The following is a 19,706-nucleotide window of genomic DNA, read 5'->3' as shown; positions in this document are numbered from 1 at the left end:
CCTCAGAGGATTCTGAGATTCTGAGAGCTGGAGCTGCTCAGGAGGGGTGTGGGAGGTGGGTGAGGGCATTGCTGCCTGTCTGCCTCTCCCTGGGGCAAAAAGACATCCGTGGGAAGGGCAGATGTGGTTCCTAACCCGGCTGGTGTCTCCCAGAGCCCCCGAGGAGCTGTGGGCAGGGGTTGGGCTGCAGGGTTGTCCTCTCAGAGATACACCAGCATGACAAAAACCCCTGCAGAGCCCGGTTTGGCAGTTCAGGGAGCAGCAGGTGGGTGAGTGGTTCAGCTGTCCGGGGAGCTGTGAGGGGAATGGAGAGAAGGACAGACCCCAGGGACAGCTGAGCCCTGGGGAGATGCTGCACATGGGTAGAGCTTTACCTGCACTCCCCGTGCCCACGAACAGTTGAGCATCAGCTGAGCTGCCTCATCCCTGAGCAGGGCTCGGGGACTGGAGGTTTTTGTGACATTTCCCCCACTTAGAGCGTGTTTGCTGTGTCCAGGAACAGTGGCCATGGACCTGCAGAACACCGAGTGCCGCCCTGCCAACAGCAGCAAGCTGGCACTGCCGGCCGAGAACGGCTCGGGCACGCGGCGGCCCAGCATCGCCCCGGTGCTGGAGCTGGCTGACACCTCCTCCCTGCTGCCCTGCGACCTCCTCAGCGACCAGTCCGAGGACGAGATGACGCAGTCGGACGAGGAGGGCTCGGCGGTGGTGGAGTGAGTGGCTCCCTGTTAATAGAGATTTCTTTGTCTGGTTCGTTGTGGCCGCTCCCAGTTTGTTCCAGTTTCAGAGGCACCGGCACCATGGCGTGTGCCAGGTGCTCAATGGTGCCCCAGGAAGCTCAGGCTCAGCCCCTCCTGATTCTCCATGAGCACTCTGTCCCTCCTAAATGTGTATATTCAGGGAATTCCCAGCTGCTGCGGGACAGTTTTGCAGTGTTGCTGTTGAATGTTTTCCCCAGCATCGGAGAGTTGGATAAATGGAAAGCTCTCCCCGTGCCCTCACACAGGTTTCTCTCTGCTGCAGGTACGTGAAGGGCTACCCCCCAAACTCGCCCTACATCGGGAGCTCCCCCACCCTGTGCCACCTTCTGCCCGAGAAAGCCCCGTTCTGCTGCCTGAGGCTGGACAAGGTGTGCAGGGGCTGGGGGGCTGCCTGGGGCTGAGCCCCCAGGACGTGCCCACCGAGTCCCTGCGCTGTCCCACGCAGGGCTGCAAGCACAACAGCTTCGAGGACGCCAAAGCCTACGGGTTCAAGAACAAACTGATCATCGTTTCTGCAGAGACAGCCGGGAACGGCCTCTACAACTTCATCGTCCCGCTGCGGGCGTACTACCGCTCCCGCAAGGAGCTCAACCCCATCGTGCTGCTGCTGGACAACAAGCAAGTACTTCTCCACGGGTGTTCTCCCTCCCACAGAACCTCCCTGTGCTGCCCTGGGCATTTCGTGCTGCGGGGTGGGAGTGTGAGGGAGCAGCGGTGCCACCGCCGGGTGCTGGGCTGCTCAGCCCTGGGATTTTGTGTCTGTCTTTGCTGCGTGGACGTGCTGAACCACCTCGCTCTCTGTGGCTCTCCCCCCAGGCCTGAGCACCACTTTCTGGAGGCCATCTGCTGTTTCCCCATGGTTTACTACATGGAGGGCACCATTGACAAGTAGGTGTTTCCATGTGCGGCTGTCGTGCCTGAATTGTTGCATTTGCCCCGGCCCAGCCTGTTCAGTCACCCCGTGAGAAGCCCCAGGGTTGGTAGCGTAGAGCTGAGCCCACCTTGGGCTTCTCGAGTTGTCAACCCCTCCCTGGGAGATGGGAGCAGGTGAAGAGCAGGTCGGGAGCAGCCTGGGCTCGCCGTGGAACCCCTGTGCTGCTTCCCTGTGTCGTTTCCAAGGGCTGACCCTGCGCTCTTCTCTTTGGGAACTGCCCAGCCTGGACAGTTTGCTGCAGTGTGGCATCATCTACGCCGACAACTTGGTGGTGGTGGACAAGGAGAGCACCATGAGTGCCGAGGAGGACTACATGGCAGATGCCAAGACCATCGTCAACGTCCAGACCATGTTCAGGTGAGGGGTGACCACTGCTGGGGACGAGGCCAGGAAGGCTGCCAGAGCCTGGGCTGGTGGCTACGCACAGTGTGACACATCTGGCACTGGGTTTGCTGAAGGAAGCAGCTATTTCTGACCTCAGACATGGCTGTGGTCTGCCTCAGGCTTTAAATCCTCTGAGACAGCTGCAGGACAACAGATCTCTTTCCATTGCAGGCTCTTCCCCAGCCTCAGCATCATCACGGAGCTGACCCACCCCTCCAACATGAGGTTCATGCAGTTCAGAGCAAAGGACAGTTACTCTCTGGCCCTTTCCAAGCTAGAAAAGGTAAGAGGAGGTCGTCCCTGCAGCCTGGGAATTCTACACTGACAGTGACTGACTGCATTGGAGCTCTTCGAAGTCCTGTGCTTTTCCCATGTCCAGGAAACCCAATCATGTCTCACACATTTCCATGGAGAAAAAATATCCTCCTTTTCTACAGTGCAAAGATGCTGCCCTGGTTTCCTCCTTGCACACCCATGGGAACATTACACCTGTGCCCTCCCATTGCCATGAATCCTCCAAGTTTCTGTGCAATTTGAGCTCAAACTTCCCCTTCTTCTTGCAGAGAGAGCGAGAGAATGGTTCCAACTTGGCCTTCATGTTCCGGCTGCCCTTTGCAGCTGGGAGGGTCTTCAGCATCAGCATGTTGGACACGCTGCTCTACCAGGTGAGACGCAGCCCTGCAGCTGTGGCCTCCCCTTGGCGTCCCCCAGGGAGCAGCTGAGCAAACCTCGCCCTGGTTTCCTGCCCAAATGTCTCCCCAGTCCTTCGTGAAGGATTACATGATCACCATCACTCGGCTGCTGCTGGGCCTCGACACCACGCCGGGCTCCGGGTACCTCTGTGCGGTACGTGCCCGCTCCCCTTGGGGTGAAACTGGCCTGGATCTGGTGCCATCTGTCACCCTGTGCATGGGGTTGGGGTTCCCCTCTTCTGCAGAACTGGGGTGGGACAGCATTGCCAGGTCATTGTTCCCTTCCATTTTGGGGAGCCTCAGTGCTACCAAAAGCTGCCAAGGGTCAAACTCCCTGTTTTGAAGGCTGAGGTCGGAAATTGCCCCTGATTTTCTTGTGGAGTCCAGCTCACTTTTGGGATGGTGGTGGAGCAGCCCGAGGGGCACATGGGGGTCCATGTGGGTGCTGTGTTCCTCAGATGAAGATCACTGAGGATGACCTGTGGATCCGGACGTACGGCCGCCTCTTCCAGAAGCTCTGCTCCTCCAGCGCCGAGATCCCCATCGGGATTTACAGGACGGAGTCGCACATGTTCGCCACCTCCGAGGTAGGGCACGCTGCTGGCACAGGCTGGGAAGGGGCTGCTGGTGGTGGCATCCAGGAGGGTGTTGGTCCCTGGTGCACCTCAGACCTGGCTGCAGCAGCAGTGGGGAGGGAGAACAGGGGATGGAGAATTTTTGTGTTCGTTTCGTTGGAGTGGCTGCACTGGGTGGCGGCGTCCTGGATCCCCAGCTGGGTCAGGGTCAGTGCCCCTCTCTCCGGGCAGATGTTCTTTGGGGCACCTTGGGGAGCAGGGTGGGCACAGCAGGGCTGCCCCTTTGCTGGACTGACTCGTGGTTTTCCCTTCCTCCTCCCCTGCTGCAGCCCCACGACATCCGAGCGCAGGTGAGTGCCACTCGCGTCCAGCCACTGCCTCCCTGTCCCCACACCCCCGCTGACCCCTGGGCTGCCTCTGGCCACCGAGAGCCACCCCGTGCTCTGTGCCAGCTCTCAGCCCTGCTGCCAGCACAGCCCTGCCTGTCCCCACGGGAGGGAGACACTGTCTGAGCCTCAGTGCCCTGATGTAATTAACTGGGATCGGGGCAAGGAGGGAGCCGGCGTCCCTTTTAAATACCTTCAGTTTTCAGCTTGAAAGGAAGCAGTAACAGGGAGCTGAAAGTTGACATTTAATTAAACGCAGTCCAGCTCCTTGAGATGCTTTAAAAGGCTTCATTAATGAACTCCTGCTCACCACTGGGGATTGCTGGGTCAGACGTGTGGCAGCACAGATGCTGTAAGAGGGAAGAGAGGAAGATGAGGGCATGGCTGTTCCTTGGGCAGACGCCCAGAGGTGATCCTGTGTGAGGTGTCAGGTGCCCACAAGGCTCTCCTCAGCTTATCCAAGGGAAGCCGTGGCTGCCCTGTCCCTGGAAGTTCAAGGCCAGGCTGGACAGGACTTGGAGCAGCCTGGTTTGTTGGACCATGCCAGGAGTGGAACCAGATGAGCTTCATGCTCCCTCCAGTCCAAACCACTCTGGGATTCTGTGAAATCTGCCGGCCCGGCAGCTCTTGCAGTGCAGAGACGAAGTGCTGGGAGAGCCCATTTGGGTCAGAGGAAGGACCCACCCCGTGGGAGACATCCCACCCTGCCAGGCACAGGCCAAACCCCTCTCGGCCACCCCCCATCCCGCGTGACCTGCTGGGCTTCTAGTCACAGATCTCAATCAATGTTGAGGACTGCGAGGACACCAAGGACGTCAAGGAGCACTGGGGCATCAAGACGAGCCACCACCGGAACTCGTGCTCCAGCGACCAGTCGGAGCACCCGCTGCTGCGGCGCAAGAGCATGCAGTGGGCACGGCGGCTCAGCAGGAAGGGCAACAAGCACTCCAGCAAGACGGCCGAGTGGATCAGCCAGCAGCGCCTCAGCCTCTACCGGCGCTCCGAGCGGCAGGAGCTGTCCGAGCTCGTCAAAAACCGTATGAAGCACCTGGGCTTGCCCACCACCGGGTACGGTAAGTGCCGCCCGGCCGAGCCGCCCGCGGGCTCCTCAGGTAACCCTGACCCTGAGCCTGACCCTGACCCCGTGCCAGCCTGACCCGTGCCAGCCTGACCCTGTGCCAGCCTGACCCCAGCGCCGTGCCGAGCCTGTCCCGGCGCGCTCCGGCAGCGCCCCATCCCCCCGGCTTGCTTGTGCTTGTGCAGACCAGCGGCTCCAGGCTGGGGTCCCGCCACGCAGAACCCCCTCCCCTGCCACCCCAGCCAGCTGCAGGCAGCCCACCCCCCATCTCTGGGCTCTGGGATGGCTCCAGGCAGGAGTTGGCAGTGGCAGAGTGGCCCTGGTGCCTGCAGCAGGACCCAGCGTCCCCACACAGCCTCGGGGCACGGGGCCCCGTTTGTCCCCCACTTTCCAGCCACGCAGAGATGGTGGTTCAGGACAACCCGACCCCAGGTCAGCACAACCCGTGTGCCCAAGAGCCCTCGTAGGTCGGCAGGGAGAGGCCAAACCCCATCAGCTGGCGCAGCCCCCTTTTGTTATGGACTTTAATCTGTCATGAACTCTCCGTGGAAAACCTTTCGGTAGCTGCAGGGCTGAGTTGCTTCATTGCGTGTGGCACTGGTGTGTGGCTGTGGCAGCCACAGCGCTCAGGGTCCCTCTGTGCAGCCACATCTCTCGTCAAGCTTCGATCTGCCCGTCGGTGCTGGCATCTGTGTCCCCTGGACAGCTCCCACCCCTTGGTTATGACAAACTCTGTAGCCCACAGCTCCCTTTGTTTGGTTGGTTTGGTTTTGTTTTGTTTTTATTTTTTTCTTTCTTTCTTTGAAGCCATCCTGTGCTGCTGCTTGCTTGCTCCATCCTCCAGGAGTGTCCGTCCACCCCGTGCTGGCCCCTGCCCACACTCAGGCTGGCAGTGAGCCCCAGCTGGGATGGGAGCGGATTTTGGGGGTGGGATTCCTCCTTTCCCGTCTTTAGGGAAAGAGGAGGAGAAGATGTCCAGGAGTGCAGTGCAGGAGGGGTTTGGAGTGGGGGCTCAGGGGGTGGCTGTGGGCACTGCCAGCGTCCCCAGGGAGAGAGGCAGGAGAGGTGGCTTTTGGTGGGATGGAGCGAGGACAGGGACTGCCAGGCAGTGGTGTGCCCCCCTTTCCTTTTCTCCCTACATTCCCAGTCCCAGCAGTTCCTGTTATAGCTCCAGGGGGCTGTCTGGCCTGGGTGAGGCTTGGGGCACAGCTTGGGGTCAGGTCAGGGCTGGCATCCTTGTCCTGGCTAATTTTGGTTGAAGCAAACAGTGTGGGGGGTAGAGGGCAGGGACACAGGGAACAGCATGGGGACCAGCAGCTCCTTGGGCATCCAGCGGTGCTGGGACTGTGTGTTGTCACCTCGTGTCACCGTCAGTGTCTGGACACCCGTGGACAAACATTGCTCTGCCTTCTGCCCCTTTCCTTTTTCTTTTGCTCACGTTATCGCTGCAGCGCAGGAGCTCGTCTCTGATATTTGCCAAACCATGGCTTGCTGACCTCTCTCTCTCTCTCTGTTTATGTCTGTGCCTTTCCCTGTATGTTCTGTAGAGGATGTAGCAAATTTAACAGCCAGTGATGTGATGAATCGGGTAAACCTGGGATATTTGCAAGGTAATTCCCTTTCCCTGGGAGTCCCCCGTGACTCATGGCGTGCAGCGTACAACAAGATCATGCCAGCTAAGCCCAAACCTCACCCTTGCCAGTTTTCACCTTAGATCCCCGAGCTTTCAGCACTAATTTGTTGGGTGGCGTTGGAAAACCAATCAGTGTCCTGTGGTGGTGATGCAAGCTCAGGTCTCTGCCAGATCAGGGAGACAGAAACCTCAGGGACCCTTTTTTAGCAGAATTCCTACAGGGAAACCACAGCCCTTGGCTTGCTTTAACAAAACCCTCCCTCCACGGCTCCGTGAGGGGGTTTTGGGCTGTGCAGCCACTGGCAGCTTGAGGAGGGGACAAGGAAGGGTTCAGCTGCAGCAGAGCTGCCCGTGCATGTTGTGATGAGATGCTGGAGCTCCTGCTGGGTCAGTCCAGGGCAAGGCAGCGCTTTCAAAATCCCTTTGCACCCCTTGGTTTGCCTTCCTGGACCCCTCTCTAGCATTAGAAGACCCCATTTTCTGACCAGGGGTGCTGGGCTCAGCCCAGGGCAGCAGCAGTAGCCACAGGGGCCATTGGTGCTGCAGCCACCCTGGGCACCTTGTGGGGCTCTGTGGGACCACCAGCTTTTCCCATCTTTTTTTCACCTTTACACCGCATGGAACATGCCCTGGAAAGGATCTTTTTTACCTCAGCAACCCCAAGATTAGCAAAGGCCCATCCCAGCTTCATTTTTGGCTTCACTAGCCCGGCTTAAGGTGAAACGTTGGCATTTTCCTTACAAAGTGTGTCCTCCATCAGCCGGGCAGCCCCAGCAGGGGCTCATGGAAGGCCAGCAGAGTATATTGCCCGGGGCAGTGGAGGTGCAGCAATATACTCGGTGTGCTCAGCAGGGCCTGGCTTGGCTGCATGGGGTCAGGAAACTTCCATGGGGCAGGGAAACCTGCCCAGAGCCAGAGCCCGTCCCCACCTCCCTGTCATGTCCAGCCCCGTGTGTCCCGTCGGGTCCCAGGGTCTGTGTGCCACCCTAGCCCCGGCATTGCCACCCCACCCCTGTCTCCCTGTAAGGCTGAGCACTGGGATGGCCAAAATGCCCTGGTGGCTCCAGGGCAGGACACCCTGGCACAGCCTGGGGGTCCCAGCAGCATCTCCCGGGTCCCCCTGGCTGCAGCACCTTCTGTGGGCCCAGAGGTGACAGGGACGTGTCTGAGCAGCAGCACACGGGTCTGCTGTCCCCCTGCAAGCACCACTGGATGTGGCACAGCCCTGGGGATGCCCCGGGGCTGGTCTGGGTGTGCCCTGGCAAGGACACCTCGGGAGGAAGCTGTCTGCATTCCTGTGCTGGCATCTGAGGGCTGGAGAAAAGCAGATTCAGCCCCGTGCCAGGGTGAGCTGGCACCCCTTGGCATTGCTGAGGCTGTGCCCACCACGGGGCAGGGCAGCCTCTGACTGGGGGACAGCAGGGAGGGGTGGTGGAAGCAGCAGGACAGGCCACAGGAGCAGCCTGGAGTTAACACCCATCCCAGTGCCGGGTCCTGCTCCTGCTGCCCCCAAAGCAGCTCCATTTGTGCCTCAGAGGGGCCTTTCCAAAAGCCTGGAGAAGTGTCCCAGTGCCAAGCCTTGCAGCGAGCTGGTGTCCCCCCGTGCTCCTCATGCTGCCCCGGTGTCCGTCTGTCCGTCCCCTTCCCGCCTGTCCATCCACACCCCATCACCCTGTCTGGAAATGGTGTCACCTGTCGCAGCTTCCACCCCTCCCTGGCACCCGCAGCCTCGCACCCCATCCATCTCACCATGATCTTGTTCTTGGCTATTTCGGGGAGCACAGGGCCCCCCATCACCGAGACCCCCCTGTTTGCCCCCGTGGGTGCTGCTCGTGGTGGCCCCGAGCCCCCCCTGGGAGGTCACTGTGGTTTAGAGCCATCCCCAAAATGGCATCGATGGCTCTGAAAGTCCACAGAGGCGATTTCCCCTGGGCAGGGGACAGGAGCAATCCCTGGACTAATCCTGGGCCTGGATGGTGCAAAATGCACTAATTGAAGGGGAGAGGTGGGCAGAGCATTGGGGCGGCCCCGGGGGGGTTCAGCTGCCCTGAGCCCGTGGTTGGACTTGTGCTGTACCTGACACAGCAGGACTAACCTGTTCCCTCTTTTGCACTGCACCAAGGTAAGACATCTCACTTTATCTCTGGGGAGGGAGTGGGGACTCTGGAGAGTGACCTCTGCCAGTCCCCTGGGCCGTGCTGTGGTGGGGAGAGCCTGGGGAGGTGAGGAGGGAGGTGGCAGCAACATTCTTGGTGCCCTCCTGGTGGCAGCGACATTGCCCACGGCTTCTCCTGGCGGAGGGACCCATTTGCCTGGATGGGATCTGCCACCTTGCCTGTTGGGGTGTCTGTGGGGGTGTCCCTCCCTCACCAGCCCTGCCCCTCCTCTTGCAGATGAGATGAACGACCACCAGAACACCCTGTCCTACGTCCTGATCAACCCGCCCCCGGACACACGGCTGGAGCTCAACGACATCGTGTAAGTGTCACCTCACCTGTCCCCAGAGTGCCCCGGTGCCATGAGCTGCCCCCATCCCGTTGTTTCCCAGGATTTCTCATAAATACCCACAGCTTTTGCCTCCTTCCCAGTCCGTTCCAACTCCCTGTGCTCCTGAGCAGAACTCAAACCACCCCAGCCCCATCTTAGCTCCCACGGGCAGTGTGGGATTTTCCTTTGGCTTTGGCCACTGAGCAGCTGAGGAATAACTGCTGATTATTTATTATATTATTTATAATATAACGCCCTTCATTCAAACAACTGCCGTGCTCTCCACGGGGCACCCTTGCATGTCCTGGCCTCCATTCCAGGGGGAACTGGGGACATTCCAGCAGCGTGACCCGGCTGTGTCCTGCAGGTACCTGATCCGCTCCGACCCGCTGGCCCACGTGGCCAACGATGGCCACAGCCGCAAGAGCAGCTGCAGCAACAAGCTGGGCTCCAGCAACCCCGAAACGCGCGACGAGACCCAGCTGTGAGCGGCCCCCGAGCGCCCCAGGGCTCCGGGCGTGGGGATGGAGAGCACGGCCAGCCCCAGGGATGGATGGAGAGCACCCCCAGCCCCGGGGATGGATGGAGAGCACGGCCAGCCCTGGGGATGGATGGAGAGCACGGCCAGCCCTGGGGATGGAGAGCACAGACACGCCACAGCCGGTGGCCGTGCGCCCCGGAGATTTTAACTTTTTATACCAATACCGCAACTAGTGAGAAAGTCTTCGCTGGTGCTGGTGGGATGTGGCTGAGCCCAGATGTTGGTGGCCCCCGGGGAGCAGGGCTGTGCTTGGTATCGGCCTGGATGGTGCAGGTTGGTGAAGACCAAAAAGAGTAAAACTGCACCAAAACGCTGCTCCTCTTCCTCCTCCTCCTTCGCCAGATGTCCCCCAGGGTTCCCAAATTTCTGCTCTTTCACCCAACCCATGTTCTTCATCCTCTGCTGGGTTTCTGTTCTGGGCAGCCGTGCCAGGCGCTGTGTGAGGACTCTGGTGGCTGTGGGACACATGGGATGGAGGGGACAGGGCACAACCCAAAGCACACCAAGCCCAGGGGACGGAGCGCTGGGCTAGCTCTGTGGCAGTGCCTCAGAGCCACAGGTTTGTGTCCCTCTGTGCTGCTGCTGGAGCTGAGCTGCCTGGGGGATTTGGGGATGTTTGTCCGGGGAGGACGGGCTGGGCTGGCCAGTGGTGCTTTGGTGGCTCCACTCGCCCTTTCCCCACTGGCCAGGGCACTCTGTGGTCCCAGCAGTGTCCTTCCCCTCCCCGTGGTCACAGCTCGGTGACACCACCAAGGCAGCAGGTTCTGCCTGTGCCCCCTGGCAGCTGCAGCCCCCCTGCTCGGCTCTGTGCCCCCCATGCCCCAGTTTCCCCCACAGCAGCGGTGCATGAGCATCCCCCCAACCTGCAGGGAGCTGGCACCACCACGAACACCAGACGTGTTCTCCATCTGCTTTTGCACATTCTACATCCATGTGGAAAGGGTTGATTTGATTGCCAGGTGAAAAACTGAGTCGTTTACTTTCTGTACTTTTAGGTTCATATCTTACAGTTCTAATGTGGCCTTTTCTTTTTTTTAGCAAGGAGCTTTTAAAGTACAACATGGCCATGAAATCCCATCAGCTTCCTGCACTCGCTGCCAGCTGAATGGTTTATTGCCATTAACATTCACTGTTTGCTCCCCAATGCACCCCAATCAATGTTTACAAAGAAAACAAAAATAGAAAACAAGCCAAAACCTGATTTAAGTGAGTTTTAAATAGATGGGGAGATGCCCCAGCCTATGGGGATGTGCTGCCCATCCTGCCTGTGGCCTTGAGGGGGAACAGAGATGCCCAGTGCCGAGGCTGGCATTGCCTTGAGAGGGGGTTGAGAGAGACCTGCTGTGCCTGGATAAGGTTTGGGGTCCTTTTTTCTTTTTTTTTTATTGGGGGCTATTTTTTTTTCTATTTTTTTTAATTGTTGTTTTTTCCTGAAGTGCCAGCCCCTGAGTGGTGGCAATCCCAGGCTCATTGAGGTACCACAGGTAAAAGCAGTGAGTGCACCCCTCCCACCCCACTGAGCTGTGGGCACAAACAGAACTGTCTTTAAAGCTTTTTTGGGTTGTTTTGATGGATTTTTAATGATTGGTTTTGGATCTGTTTGGTTAAGGCAGGCACAATGTTCTATTTCTGTTTGCAGCTTCACGTGCCAAATCTGTCATTTAAAAATGGCAAAAAGGAATTGTAGGCTAAGAAGTGGGTGTGGTTGAAGTACAAAAGGACACATGGGCTCTGTGCTAACTTGAAATCTCAGGATGCTCAGTGTGGAGTGTGGCTGGATTTAAGATCCATTTAATATGGATCATTTTCCAAACCCCACTTTGCTTTCAAGGGAGAGTGGAACAAAGAAGTATTACACATTAAAAAAAAAATAAATAAACCAGCAAACAAACAAAAGCCCAGACCCCAAATAAAACAAAAGATGTGACTATTTGAATATATTTACTGAGAACATTTTTATTATTTTTTTGTTTGCTTGGCTGTGAGCTGTGGGTGAGAGCGCAGGGAAGCGAGTGCAGCTCCTCAGCTCAACCCTCCTATGGCAAGAAAGTTAAATTTCTTTTCAAAACCCTTGATTTAGTTAAAATTTCACCCCCCACAGCCCTGAGCAGCCAGGTCAGCCTTGTGGCCAGGGTCTGTGTTCCAGAGGCTCCACTGACCGTGGTGTTGGGTCCCCCCACAGCTCCTCCCTGCCCTTAATCCAAGGGGAAAACGATCCCAAGAGGAAACCACACACCAAAAGGACTGAAGCCTCTGTGTGCTTTGTGATATTATCAAAATGCCCTTGATATTCCTGTATTTTGACAATGCTTCTGTTTGTTCGGTGTACAAAATCCCCGTATTTGCAACGGAAGCTCCGTGTACAAACCCTCGGGTTCCTTCTCTGGTGTAAATTTCCAGCCCACCTTCCCATGGGATGGGGAAAGCCCTGTAAATACTCACCTGTGGGCAATGCAAGGCTGAGAAGCAAGGCTTCATTTTTCTAATTCCTTAGCCTCAGTTACAATACTAATGTAAAAACAAAAGCAGTTTATTTTTCTAATGGTCCTGGAAACGTTGATGCAGCGACAAAGAGTCGCTCCTGCCGCTGAAAGAGCCCACAAGGAGCTTCCATGGGAACAGGAGAATGGCTACTGCTTCCAACCATGGAAAAATCCCATTTTCTGGAGGAAATAGTTGTGTTCCAATGCAGAGACCTGGCAGGCCCTGGGGGATGCAGAAACGAGGACAGCTGGGATGTTTTGGGGTTTTCCAGCAGCGGCTCCGGCGCATGTTCCGTGTCCACTACGGTTTGATACGCTCAATATGGACTAAATCCACATATCCTGCATTAAACTCAACTACTCCAACCAATGTTATGAGTACATTTATTTCCTGTTATCCCCCTTTTTATTTAACCTCTATAGAACAGGACAGTTTTATTCCAAGCTCAGCTCCTGCATGGATTTTTATCAGCAACAGCAACTCCCGTCTTTCCTCTCGGAGACCGAATTCCGGGAGCTGCTCTGCTGGGATGCAGCCACCAAGGGGAGAGGGTTTTGTACAATTCTTGTGAAGATGCTTCACATTTCTGTAAAGATAAATGAAAATAAAAGAGCTGCATGCAGCAACAGGAGACACTGCTGTCTGATTTTTCTGTTTTTCAGAGTCTGGTTTAAAATCTGTAGGAAAATGTGGTTTAAGCTGAGGCTCAAGGCAGCTCTTCCCAACTTTATTTTTTAACTTCATTTTCAAACTCTTTGTGCCTTCAGGTTTCTGGTAGAGAAGCTTTTAAAGATTATTTAATTCATTTATTTAATCCTAATTTCTATGGTTTAATAAATGCATTAAATTTTGTAGGTATTTAAGGGTTTGGTTTTTTAAAACTGATGTTTAGTCAAGATTCAGTACATGTTCTTCTACCTCCCAACACTTCAAAATTTGTCACTGGCTCCAAAGTTTCCAAGATTTTTCAGGGAAGATCCCAAAATTTCTAGAGCATGCTACGCTCATACACAAAGATTTTAGCTTGGACATCAAATACAGGTGAGCAGAGATGGTTTTTATTCAGCCTTTTAGGCAAATACTGTAAAAATCTATTTATTTAAAATCACACAGAAGGACATAAACAATATCCCTTAAATAGGGAAAATAATTCTGGGCTGAACATACACGTGAGGAAGTTGGAAGTAAAAGGAGAGCAGGAAGCCAAGGCCCTGCTAAATGACTTTTTAATTATTGGCTTTAAACCAGACAAAGCTGTACATGGAGAACAAAATCCTCTTGATTTTCCAGGACATCCAAATTGCAATGATTACACCCAAAATAAGGTGATTTTAACACCACCAAGAGCAGCTCTCACTGCCTAAAACCCATGCAAGCTGCAGAACAGGATTTAATGCTCTGCACAAGGAGATTTCAGCACTTCCCAGCAGTGGATTTTTCATTTTCCTGTTGTTCTGCCTTCCACAGCAACAGACACAGAAAAGAAAGGGAAAAAAACCTGCAAAATAACCAAAAATTCATTCAAATATTTGCCCCAGTTGAGGAGAATCAAATACTAACACTACAAACTCCTTGTAGCAGAGAAAAAAAATCTAGAGCACTAAAATATTAATTCAAAATAATGGGGTTGGTGTAGCTGGGAAACAAAAAGGAAACCAAACCCAGGAAGGATTTTTTATTTTTGCTATAAATTCAGTTTTTATGGTTATTCCCTGGAAAACAGAGTCAAAATAAAGAGGTTTTCTTCTGCTAAGATTTCCAGGTAAGGCCACAATAATTTGGGAAGGTTTATTATTCTTTCAAGTGCCTCATTTGAATTTTAACAAATGCTGGAGATTGAATATTTCATGATTCCTGCTGCACACACTTCCCCAGAGGTTTTTTTTCCCTCACTACAATAAATGTGTTATTTCCTAACAAGTTCAGAGGGATGGATCAGAAAACTATGACAGGATTTCAGCACCAAGATAAAAGTGAATTTATATTTAGCACAGACAAGCAAATTAAATCCACCCTGTAATTTCTACAACAGGAACGTACCCATGCTCAGCACAGGCTGGAGAAGGAAGGGACATAAAATTCCAGTTCTGGAATGGGATTTTCCTTAAAAATTTGGGTTAATTTTTTCAAAGAAGAGCTGAACTTACCACTCTCAGCAGAAGAGTAAAAATGCATTTTTTCATAGACCCACGGGAAACTTGAAATCTTCAAACCCTCTAAAATCAAACCAAGCCTTAACAAACCTGTAACAGAAACCTCAGGGAAATATTTTCTTTTTAGAATAACAAAATTTAAAAACCTATAATTATTTTTTTTACTTGCTATATGGTAAAAGAAGTCCAATGTCTGAGTGGTAGCCTGGAATTAATTGTAAAATTTTCAATGCATTGTGGAAAATACACTTAATTATAATGGACCATATGAATATTCCAATTTTGACCTGGCCTGAAGAACTTTATTTAGTAAAATTTCACTTATCTTAAGCATACAACCCCAAAATCTTCCCCACAGTTCTTCAGTTGTGCAGATGAACAGCAGTAAAATGGTTCCAAATTTCTCCAAAATCTTCTTTTTGGAGCGATGTCCTTGGAGAATCCCAGCACTGACCCCCTGACCCCCAAACCCACCCCCCTCAGCCACCTGCCTCTCCCTCAACTGCTGAAAATTAATTACATTTAACCCCCTAATTAACTGCAAGCCACTTAATTGGATAAGCACAGCACGGAGAGCAGCTTAGTCCACATCCACAAGGACTGCTCCATTCCAGGGTGGGGCCAGGACCAAACTCCCAGGGCAGCCAGCTCGGAGGGAACAGGAGACACCTCATTTGTTGCTATATTTTAATAATAAATCAAATAAAATAGAAAGTGAGGGGTTTGGGGTGGTCTGACAATGCTCTAGTCATCAGTTCTGGGGATTTGTGGGGGGAAAAGCAAAAGAAATGGAAAATTCAAGTCCTGACAACTCATTCCTGTCATTCTTGCTTCAAACTACAGCCTCCAGTGCAGTGGGGACAAAAATCAGCTTTATTTTCTTGGCACCCTCAACCCTCACAGTGCAGGTGAAGGCTTCCAAAGTAAGTTAGTATTTTCCAAATTCAGATTATTTTGGCTTGAACTCTTCCCCCACCTGAGGCAGGATGAAAATGGGACAAAACCACACCAAGTACAGATGCAAACAGCACGTGGAACACACAGACTGATGGACAGAGCTGGAGAGGCAGAAATTGCACTTGAAAGCACTTTAAAGATGTACACTCTGGGATTTGTTAGTAAGAAACAGAGAGAGGTCACAGACAGAGCTCCCATTTTTCCTCCTCCTTCCCAGGAAGCACAGCCAGAACCTCTGGGAGCAGCTGGAAGTTTTTATCCAGTTCTGCTTGTTTGGCCAGAGCTGAGAGGGAACAGCCCTGGCTCCAACTAATCCTGGGGAAAACCAACCCAAACAAGCAGCTTAAGCTGCAGGCTGCCAAATTAATTCCATTTACAGCCCCTGGGGCTGAGGGAACAGGGGACTCCCACACATTTCCCTGATTTCAGGGATTCACACTCTGCTCTGCCTGGAAGGACAAAACCTCATTTTCTAAACAGGGATTTTTATAAGTTATTAGGGTCCAGATCACCTTATTAGGATTTTATTAGGACATCAGGATTTTCTGTCCTTGGGAGGGAAGGGTTAAACATGAGGGCACTAAAACCACAGTCAGAAATCCTCTGAATTCAGAATTCCATCAATTTAACCCAAACCTCAACACTGACTAGAAAATTACCAAAATTCTGCCACTGAGTGACTGCACAGATCAAAGGAGCCCCAGCAGACAGATTCAAGAATCTGATGAAATAAATCCTTAAACTATTTCCCAATTTTCTGAGAGCTTTTTGGTCCCATTCTTGCCCACTGCAAGCTCTTGTCACAAAGTTATTGCAGCTCCATGCAGGTGAAGCTTTACCAACCAGAGCAGCACATCTTTAAAGTGTATTAGTTCTTGGAGGGGATGAAGTGTCACACCAACAAAAGTACACATGAAATAAAAAGGAAATCAGTTAATGATTTTTATTAAATTTCAGTGTTTCATAAAATAAATATGGTTTATAATATCAAACAGTGAGAAATAAAGCACAAGCATGAAAAGCATGGTAACAAAAGTTACACTCATGACGGTGTTTAATACTTAGCACTTTAGAAACCATAAAGCCTTTAATTATTTACAAGCAGCAAACTATCTAACATAATTTACAAAGTTGCAGCAGCCTAGTCAGGGAGTCCTGGAAGGGGAAAAACCACGGAGAGACTGCACTGGAAGACCTTCACTTTGCTCTAGCTAGCCAGCACTTTATCCCATCCCCTATGTACAATAACTCTGCCCCTTCCATCATCTCCAAGGTCAGGAATTACACCGGATTTAGAGCTCAGTTCCTCTCGAGGACGGGCAGGACCTTCTGCACCCGAGAGACACAAATTCAAGTAACACTTCAAAGAAAAGTAAACATGTGCAAACCCACATCAGAACCTACAGGAGCTGCAGGTAATAAGTGTCAAACCCACGGAGCAGGAGCTTGTTAGCAAATTAAATTAATTAGGGAATAGCTACAGAAACCTACTTGGGAACCAGCTGAGGCCAAGAATGAGACATGGGAGTGGTTAAAAATAAAAACAAAAACAAAACAACAAAAAAAAAACCAACAAAAAAAAAAGGAACTGCAAATGTACCCTGTTACCACAGACAAAAATTTAATCTGCCAAAACACGAAGTCTTTTAAGGTCATAACTCAAGATTTAATATTTCAACATGAAAAGAAATCCAAGCCATTCGACTTATTTGGGCTTTTGAAACAAATGCAAATGTCTCTTTTTAAAAATTGCTTTCAAATGAGAAAAACAAATCAATATATATTAATATATCACCCAAAATAAAAAACATAACACACTCTTCATTGTAGAGCATGCTGCTCATTCAGAATAAAGACAGGACAAAGAAAGTAGAATTACATTTCATGATGTAATAAAAACATTAAAATCTGTGATCATTAAGTGCACCATCGTACAGGAGTAGCGTGCTCAGAGTGGAAATGTTCTATACCTACCAGCATCCACCTTTATTAAAGCAAACAAATCTTTAGGACACTACCTGAAACTGAAATCAGAAACTGGGCTCCATTCAGCTTGCCTTAAGTGTCAGCCAGGCACATTCCAGCTAATAGCACCTGTTATGCCTCTTCATGATTGTATTCCAGAGATCTTTTACATTTGTGAACATTTTTTATATTTGTTTTTTAGAAAAAGACTGGCTTTTGCAATCCTTGCAATGCTTATTCTACACAGATCCTGCAAGTAAACTCTGTTCTGAGCAGCACAAGTTGGGGCTTTTTTCAGAAATCTGAGAGCACGTTGGCAGTAGGTACAGTACAACAACTGGATGTATTCAACAGTTCCTCAAAAAGGTCTGAAAGGAAGATTTCCCTAAAGACTGTTTAAAAAACCAAACCAAACCCAAAGCACTTCACCCAAGATCTGTTCAATCCTTCTACCCAAGTTCAGAGCTTGCCAACTTTTAAGAATGCCAGGAAAAAGGAGGGAATGAGGTGGAGAGGAAAGCGAATTAAATTATTCCCAATTTGTACCGATGAAAAGCTTCAAGTAAAAGGAAATCCACTTGTTCAAGATCTTGCTACATGCACAGTCCCTCGTCAGCTGAAAGCCACAGTAGTTAGCATTGGGTGTAACAGCAGATTCATCATTCATAAAAAACACTGGCAACGTTCCTTCATCCTCAAGAACTTGCATCCACGGCTCTCTGTCCCGAAGCTTCTTAAAAAATGTCTATGGTTCTGCACATTTCATACCAAACTGGAGGAAAATGGTAAACATGTCTTCTCTCAATGCAATCCCAGTGAGCCAACCTTCTCCCCAGGAGCTGGGTGTCATTTCCGAGTCTGGCTCTTCTTTGGCACCGCGGGTCGCTTGGCCTGCCACAAGTGGTTGTGGATGGTGAGAGCATCCACGCTCACAGACATGGTTTTGGCTGGGATCACGTTAAACTGTTTTCTGTCCGAGCTGTACTTATAGAGTTTATCAATCATTTTCTTGGTGATGCTCTTTGGCCCTGTCCCAGTGAGCTTGTAGATCTCCTCCGTGTCGGGGTAGTAGCAGTAAAGTGCTCGGAACTGGCAGCCGGCGTCGCGGAACAGGATGATGTAGTGGTTGGCATCGCACTTCTCCAGCTCCTGCAAAAAACAACCAGGCTCAGGGGCTGCTCACTGGGAGAATCATGCCATTAATTCATTAAGATGAATAGTTGTTCCTCTTAACATAATTTTCCAGTCCCTTTATAAACCTAAAAGCAGAACTTTTAATACAGAATTGTGTTTTCCACGTGGAAAGCAAAAATGCTCTCCACAGCCACATGACAGGGAATGGAATTCACACTGTACAGTACTGGGATTATGGAATCAGCATTACAGACCCATGGGATTGAGAGTGCATTAATAATTTCAATGTTTACCTCTAATATTGAATTCTTATGTGGTTCATTCACTTTTCCAGCAAGACAGCAGTGGGATATAGCATTGTGAATAATGGGTTTGTTGGATTTGCTGCTGGGTTCCTTAAATAATTTTGGACCTAAGGAAGATAAATAAGTCATAATTATCTGCCTTACACTTATGAACACAAAGATTTTCATTCAAAGTGAAAAAAAGAAAAAAAAACTCATTATTTTTTCTAGAGTGACTTATTTTAGAGATATTAAGTAGAACAAAATATACCTGACAACGTCTCAAAAATAACATGAAACACATCAGAGGTCTTCCTGGGATTCATAATAAATGAACAAAACAAATGAAACAGAAGGAAACTAAACTAAAACAAAGAAGGTACCTGTGTATTCTGCCACTGAAGCAATAGAAGATGCTGTGGAAGCATTCTCCCAGTCTCTCTCTGTGTTTCTGCTGGGATTTCTGCTCAGAATGGGTAAGGACTCCATGGATTCAACTCTGGGAGGGAAATAAATTAAAAATTATATGCCAAGATTTTGGGGTTTGGCCCTGTAATCTCACATAAATGCTGTTGTCCCTGAATGGAACAAAATATTCTCTTATCCATTCCAGAACAGTCAGATTCTTCTTGCTAGAAATCAAAGCAAAACTCTGACTCCTCTGGGAGAAAACAAAACAAAATTGCAAGATTGTACAGAACACTGCAGTTGGCAGCCACAAAAACCAGATGAATTCAGCAATGCTGACTGTGCCCCTCTGCCAGTGAGGTGAAGCAAACAGCACTGAAGGCCAAAACTGTTCCATCCCCCAGGACCAGAGAAACCCAAGAGAACCTGGCTGTACCTCTGTGAGGGAGTGCCACCAGAGTGAACACTTTCAGGCTCAGTTGTTGCTGCTGAGGCCAAAGACAGACTGGAACCAGACTGAGCACTGCTCAGATTATCAGCTACAAAACAGGAGAGAAAATGTCAAACACATTTGGTTACAGCAGATTTGAAACTCAGGGACGGCAAACCAATGCAGATCCTTACGTGTGGAAGAACACTTCGTGCCTGAGTCACTGTAAGATTCCTCACGATGGACCGACTTTGGCCTGGGTTTTTTGGGCTTGGATTTGGGCTTCCCAAGCCCTTGCTCCTCCAAAATCTGCTGCTGTTTTTTCCTTAGATATTCCTGCTTGATGAGTTCTCGCCGAGCCTTCTCCTCTTCTTTCCGTATCCAGTCCTCCTCAGCTTTGCGGCTGCCACAGAACACAAG

At 51.2% G+C, this 19,706-nt stretch overlaps 2 protein-coding genes across 23 annotated transcripts in view; one reads left to right on the top strand and one right to left on the bottom strand.

Annotated features, from left to right (window-relative positions):
* The window catches only part of KCNT1 (potassium sodium-activated channel subfamily T member 1), a 75,557-nt gene extending 62,969 nt beyond the window's left edge, over positions 1–12,588 (top strand). For 6 of the 17 annotated variants that reach the window (XM_030286657.4, XM_030286663.4, XM_030286669.4 and 3 more), the window contains 14 exons: positions 497–713; positions 1,024–1,129; positions 1,207–1,379; positions 1,578–1,649; positions 1,918–2,052; positions 2,251–2,362; positions 2,643–2,744; positions 2,842–2,925; positions 3,230–3,358; positions 3,676–3,696; positions 4,502–4,805; positions 6,358–6,420; positions 8,837–8,921; positions 9,298–12,588. In XM_030286657.4, the coding sequence (XP_030142517.4) occupies positions 497–713; positions 1,024–1,129; positions 1,207–1,379; positions 1,578–1,649; positions 1,918–2,052; positions 2,251–2,362; positions 2,643–2,744; positions 2,842–2,925; positions 3,230–3,358; positions 3,676–3,696; positions 4,502–4,805; positions 6,358–6,420; positions 8,837–8,921; positions 9,298–9,418 (1,724 nt within the window). In that variant the 3' untranslated portion in view covers positions 9,419–12,588. Of the gene's footprint in view, positions 1–496; positions 714–1,023; positions 1,130–1,206; positions 1,380–1,577; positions 1,650–1,880; positions 2,053–2,250; positions 2,363–2,642; positions 2,745–2,841; positions 2,926–3,229; positions 3,359–3,675; positions 3,697–4,501; positions 4,806–6,357; positions 6,421–8,836; positions 8,922–9,297 lie in introns of those variants that run through there. The other 11 variants (XM_030286661.4, XM_002188209.7, XM_030286670.4 and 8 more) reach the window with 8 other exon arrangements.
* Positions 12,589–15,993: 3,405 nt separating this feature from the next.
* Positions 15,994–19,706, bottom strand: part of CAMSAP1 (calmodulin regulated spectrin associated protein 1) — a 33,045-nt gene continuing 29,332 nt past the window's right edge. For all 6 annotated transcript variants that reach the window (XM_012578382.5, XM_030286656.4, XM_030286651.4 and 3 more), the window contains 5 exons: positions 19,481–19,689; positions 19,293–19,395; positions 18,832–18,947; positions 18,458–18,576; positions 15,994–18,179 (listed from right to left, as the gene is read on the bottom strand). In XM_012578382.5, coding sequence (XP_012433836.5) covers positions 17,877–18,179; positions 18,458–18,576; positions 18,832–18,947; positions 19,293–19,395; positions 19,481–19,689 — 850 coding nt within the window. In that variant the 3' untranslated portion in view covers positions 15,994–17,876. The remainder of the gene's footprint in view (positions 18,180–18,457; positions 18,577–18,831; positions 18,948–19,292; positions 19,396–19,480; positions 19,690–19,706) is intronic.

Source organism: Taeniopygia guttata, chromosome 17 (genome assembly GCF_048771995.1).
Source record: "Taeniopygia guttata chromosome 17, bTaeGut7.mat, whole genome shotgun sequence".
Classification (NCBI taxonomy): Eukaryota; Metazoa; Chordata; class Aves; order Passeriformes; family Estrildidae; genus Taeniopygia; species Taeniopygia guttata.
The sequence above is the reverse complement of the archived record's forward strand: the minus strand, read 5'-3'. Positions and strand labels throughout refer to the sequence as shown.